This window comes from Eutrigla gurnardus (assembly GCF_963514095.1).
Source record: "Eutrigla gurnardus genome assembly, chromosome: 1".
Classification (NCBI taxonomy): Eukaryota; Metazoa; Chordata; class Actinopteri; order Perciformes; family Triglidae; genus Eutrigla; species Eutrigla gurnardus.
This window is the reverse complement of record NC_139915.1, coordinates 28,594,755-28,600,568: the sequence shown is the minus strand read 5'-3', so window position 1 is coordinate 28,600,568 and position 5,814 is coordinate 28,594,755. Positions and strand designations below refer to the sequence as shown.

At 45.2% G+C, this 5,814-nt stretch overlaps 1 protein-coding gene across 1 annotated transcript; it reads right to left on the bottom strand.

The window, feature by feature from the left end:
• Window positions 1-3,100: 3,100 nt before the first annotated feature.
• Window positions 3,101-5,602, bottom strand: LOC311015183 (E3 SUMO-protein ligase ZBED1-like; the record flags this gene model as incomplete). Its single annotated transcript, XM_084012302.1, has 4 exons — window positions 3,101-3,477; window positions 3,598-3,718; window positions 3,997-4,334; window positions 4,744-5,602. The coding sequence occupies 4 exons, from the start codon at window positions 5,600-5,602 to the stop codon at window positions 3,101-3,103; spliced, it is 1,695 nt and encodes a 564-aa protein (XP_083868428.1).
• Between the last annotated feature and the right edge of the window lie 212 nt (window positions 5,603-5,814).

Sequence of the window (5,814 nt, the reverse complement as noted above, 5' to 3'; positions counted from 1 at the left end):
CGCCTTAATACCCTGAAATATCTTGATATTCTTTTAGGGCCACATTGAAATACTTTGAGAACCTATGACCATGTACATACATGTAAAGGTTAGAAACTGTAAAATAGTCTTTCGTATTTACTGCCAAGACTTGCCTAATCATATAACGACCACACAAACAACTGAATATTGTTCAAACAAGCCGTGTAAGCAAAGCATCTCGAGTCTCAGGCAAATTTGGATAAACGGCTGATTCCTGCTGATTTGAACAGAGTGCAGCTGCATGTTGTCTTTTGTGTTTCCTGCTCTTTACCTGAACCCCATCAGTAGTTGAACTGAGATTTATGGAGGCTGTGACTTGTTTATGTATGCTGGCGTACACAGGTCTGGTCTTAGTTCTCGGTTAGAAGAACTGCAGCTACTCCAGTGTGTTGATATCCTTCTTTATTCCACACATGTACATACAAGAAGTGTCGAGTTGTGGTTCCCTTGGAATATATAAAGAAATGAACAATAAACATGTAATAATAATGATGATTAAATAATACTAATTAAAGCAATGTCGCTAAACAGGTACAAAATAATCTATTATTCAATACATACAGAGAATAACAATGAGGTCAAATAGTACCCTCTACTGGTCGAACAGGGGCGCTCAGACAGCCTCATTACAGAGTAAACATATGAACTTAAACAAGCATAAATATCAGCAGATGTAAAACCCATCCACAATATTACAAATACAATCCAACTATGATTATATGTTAAGAACATATATATGCTGAAATGCAAACACATTAACACTCTCTTGGCTATAATTTTATATAACAAGTTCAAAGTGCGTGAGCACGCACCGCAACATGGCGACCGGTCCAAACACTGCAAAACAGCAGACAACAAGCAACAAATGTCCAGTGCCAACTCACTCTGCATCCACGCACAAAGCCACGACACTGATAGTCCCGACCTGGCTCCGAACGACAACGTCACAATTACCGAGGATGTGCGCAGCACTTGACGGGTTAGCTGTCTGGCTTGATCCTGAGACCGCAGAGACTGGAGACAATTGTCGACATAAAATGCTTGAAGCACAGATTGGACCACATCTTCACTGCTCTCACAGTGTTGTTGCACGTGACGCTGTAAAGCATAAGATGCACAGCATGGGCTGCAGGTAGTCCCAAATGGCAACACGCGCCACTCGTAGACCTCTGGGCTGCGGTCTCTCTCTCCATCACGCCACAGGAAGCGAAGGAGTGGCTGGTCTTCAGGGAGGAGACGCACCTGATGAAACATGCCGCTTATATCTCCACTCATGGCCACAGCGTGTTCTCTGACCCTCAGTAGCACACCAAGCAGTGATGCACTCAGAGTAGGACCAGGAAGCAGGTTGTTATTGAGGCAGGCTTGTTGATAGTTGAATGAGCAGTTGAAGACAACTCTGCCTTTACCATTATGATAAACAAGATGGTGAGGAAGAAACCATGACTCCTCTGTCCTGCTCACATCATCAGCGTTGATCTTGACAGCATATCCAGCTTTCTCCAATTTGTGTATATCCTCATTGTACACTGAAGCTTGTTCAGGGTTAGTAGCAAGGCGGCGCTCTGTTGCTCTGAGGAGAGCCATCACGGCCGTGGGTGGAGCATGGAGCTTAGGTGCATCCGGTTAACGCAACAATGGAGTAGCGTAGCGGGCCACGCCGTCAACTGTGACTCTGATGGTCTTCTGCTCCAGTTGTTCCATAGCTACTTTATCCCCACCAGAGCGGATCACCTCCTTACTGTTTCTGAACGGTAATGTGTCTCGCTGCCAGAGCCTTTCAACATTTTGATGTAGCTCATCGGACGGGGAGAGGAATGAAGAATGCAGACAGCTGTTGTCACCTGATGAATGCTGCAGGAAGGTGGCAGGTCCCTGCACAGCCCATCCCAGAGCCGTGCACACAGCTACAGGTCCACCGATCGGGCCAGACCGGACTGGGGATACTGGAGTTATCAGGTGAGCGTTGTCAGAACCGATGAGTAGCATAGGCTTGACTCTACTGTATGAGTGCAAGGGAATGTCTCTCAAGTGTTGGTAGCTTCGTTTCAGATTTTCAGCTGCACACGATTGTTCAGCCAGATTCAGGTCTGCTGCTGTAAAAGCATGTTGAATGTCATGTTTCATCCCTTTCTTCATCATGGGTGACACTTTGAGGGAAACTGTAGCACCCGTTAATTGCACCTTGTCCTGTCTAATCGTCCTCAGGGACAGGATCTCTTCCTTACCCTTGAGACCCAGGTGACGTACAGCAGCTGGTAGTATGATTGTTCTTCCGTCATCCAGTACAGCGTAAGTGCTGAGTGTTTTCCTGCCATTGTGCAGCCGTACTGGGACAACCTTCAGCATCACTCAACCTGAATGACTGATTTGGTCCATATAAATCATACTGGGGGATAGGGCTGTAGCGATACACTAATCTCACGATACGATACAATATACGATATTCAGCTCACGATACGATATAAATCACGATATTCAGTCAACGATACGATTCGATATAATTCGATACACTTGCATCATTTTCTGAAAGATTTAAAAGGTACAGTGTGATTTTGGTGACATCTTGTGAGTGTTCTATTTACTTGGATTGAATTAATTGAACTGAAAACTAAAAACATCAATTACACAATATGTGTCTGACTGGACAGAGAGTCTACAGCTTGCAAATGCTGGACAAAATGAATCAAAGATGTGTTGAGAAAATGAGTTCCATTTATTGAAACAGTGCAAACTGTATCTTACAAGCCTTTGAAAAGTGCAGTATTGAATAATGGAGAGTTAAAAAGTGCAGCAAGTGGCCTGTTCTGAACAAATTCTTTGACAGCTTTTTTAGCTTGAAACTGAACATATGAGGTAACCAGTCTAGCCACCAGGTAAGTAAACAGTACCATGGCTTCTCCAAAACATGCAATAATTGGCCTGTAGGCATACAAGTATGTGAGGTAGCCAGTCTGGCCAGCAGAAAAGAAAAATAAACTATGGCAGCCAATAATTCAAGTCCATAGTACCCATCTTAGCTTAAGGCCTTAACACTAAACAGAAACTCTCCTCTACACATAACTGCAGACTAAGTGATCTACATTCTCTTCAGATTTTTGTTCAGGAATAGAATCTGATCGACGTGCTCTGGGAGAAGTGCACTTCTTTGAGCAGTGATGATATCCCCGGCGGTGGAAAAGACCCTCTCTGAGGAAACACTAGTGCCAGGGACACAGAGGTACCTTTTAGCAAGTTGTGACAAGAGTGGATACTCATACTGGTGCTCTTTCCACCAGACCAGTGGATCTTCTTTCACTTCCAGGAGATCTGCCTCCTTGTAGCGGGTCATCTGCTCCTTGGCCTCGTCCTCTTGGGTAATTGTCTTGGGTCGTGCTGCACCACCACCATATCGTTCACCAAGAAGGGCAGCCAGTGGACAAGACGGCCTTGGATTCCTGGGTGGAGGATGCTGACCTTCAAATAAATAAACAATAAAAACACATTACTTATAGTTAAGCACATTCCATAATTCCTACACAGAGGTTCAGACAACACAGTGCGCTTCACTGGATAACAATGAGTGATAATACTGACTTTGACTGCTCTCTCCTTCCATGAATTGCTCTCCTTCATCTACAGCCTCTTCTTTGGATGCCATCCCCTCATCATCAGCATGGGCATTTGCTGTCCCCTCTTCATCCACACTCCAAAGTGACTAAATTAAATAAGTCAACATGAAATGAAATTCATGAGCTTTTACTGTAATAAATATTTTAATTACTATATTTAATATGCCTTTAAACCTGTTAACATTATAGTATTTATGCTTTTTAAACTATTTAATATTTATCTATTTTAAACTGTTAACATTGTAGGATTTGCCCTTTAAACTTTGAACAATGTATTATTTAGGCCTATGCTTACTCTCGCCAGGAGATGGCGGATGGGGTACAAGGCCAAGGGTTAAACCTAGCAGTACCATCACTGCCTTACCTCTGATGGCTGCATGCTCAGTCTTGCAGCCTCTGCAATCAGTCCATCATAAACTTCCTGTCTTTCATTCTCAGTCAGGAAGGGAAGACTTTTGAATCGTGGATCCATCGCTGAACATGCATGGAAAGTTGCCTTGAGGTCAATGTACCTCCTCTGAAGATCCCCAGCCATGGCAGCCTTCATCTCCTTTATGACTGCAGATTCACCTTTGATTGGTTTCAGTCCGTTGATCAGTGTGTCCTGGAGGGGTGCGACAACGGAGAGTGTAGGGGTCTTCTCCTTGGACATGTACTGTGTAGCCTCCTTCATGGGCTTCAACGCGCTGACTACTTCTTCAGCTGTTGTCACATCATACTCAGTCAGTGTGCACAGATCGTTCTCGGTCTTCCTGACTTCACTGGAGAGCAGGGCTGCACATATGGCCGGTTGTTGCTCGAGGAATCTTTCCAACATGTCATGAGCACTATTCCACCTGTTGTTAAATAAAAGAAATACATTTATTTATAGACCTATAGCGCCCTATACACTTCACAGCATGGATGCACAGAATGCTGCTTCACATAAATGACAACAAAAACAAGTTAGTAATAAAAAAACAAAATAAACTATTAAAAAGTAACGGCACACTAACCTCGTCACTACATCTGTCATCAGCTTGTGCTCTGGTAGTGGTAGAAGCCTTTGTTTCTCTTTCAGAATGTGGTTGGCTGTGGTGCTCCGTCTGAAGAAGTTCACAATGCGTCTCACCCTTCCCAGCAGGCGTGCGACTGCTGTGATTTTGAGGGCCCGTTGTGCAGCCAGATTCAGGGTGTGAGCATTTTACATGAAGTGTGAATGCTGCCTCCTCAGCTGCGATTGTCATATTTGACGCATTGTCAGTGACAATTACTGGATCCTTTTCCGTGATTCCCCACTCGGCGAGGGCCTTTCTCAGGTGTTCTGCCAGGTTGTGTCCGGTGTGGCTCTCGGGCATGTCCCTGGTTTGCAAAACATACGTAACGAGCTCCCATTCCTCGTTGATAAAGTGAGCCGTGATGGTGACATAGGCTTCGGTTGTGCGCGAGGTCAAGCCGTCGCACGTCAGGGCAACTCTCTCCGCACTGGCCACTGAGGCTTTGATGTGTGCCCTGGTCTGAGCGTACAACCTGGGGATGCAAACCTTGGTGAGGTGTTCGCGGGTTGGAAGAGGGTAGCGGGGCTCCATCGCGTTCACCATGCGCCTAAAGCCGGCGTTTTCCACCACCGAATACGGTCTCAAATCCTGACAAATAAAGTAGGCAATGAACTCGGTAATTTTCTGCGACCTTGGTGAAGCAGAGGGAAATTTGTGTGAACAACCGCCATCCATGTCCAGCATGGTTTGTTTTGGGTCACGCCACAGCTTCTTGGCTTCCTCCTCCGTTAACATTACCTTGTCCGGATGGTGACGTTTTAGGTGGGCTCGTAGGTTGGTGGTGTTTCCGGAGTATTTCACGTTTGTGCGACACAGCTTGCAAACCGCGATGCTTTTGTCTAAGTCGTCACTTTTCTTCTTCCTTTTAAATCCAAAGTGCTCCCACACGTCTGCTTTTAAGCACGAAGGTGCTGGATTTATATTCGCCACCATTTTCTTGAATCTCCTAGCTCTGATTCCGCAAACAGGTAGAGATAGACGTCGGCGTCTGTTCAAAGAGAGTATCTAGACCGGTAACTTGCTCTACAGCGACACTAGCGGCTGGCGGACCAAATCGCTCTTCCTGCAGAGCGAACGGGGGGGGTAAACACGGGGGATATGAAAGGGATTTGTGTATCGATACTAGCGGCTTAAAAATCGATACT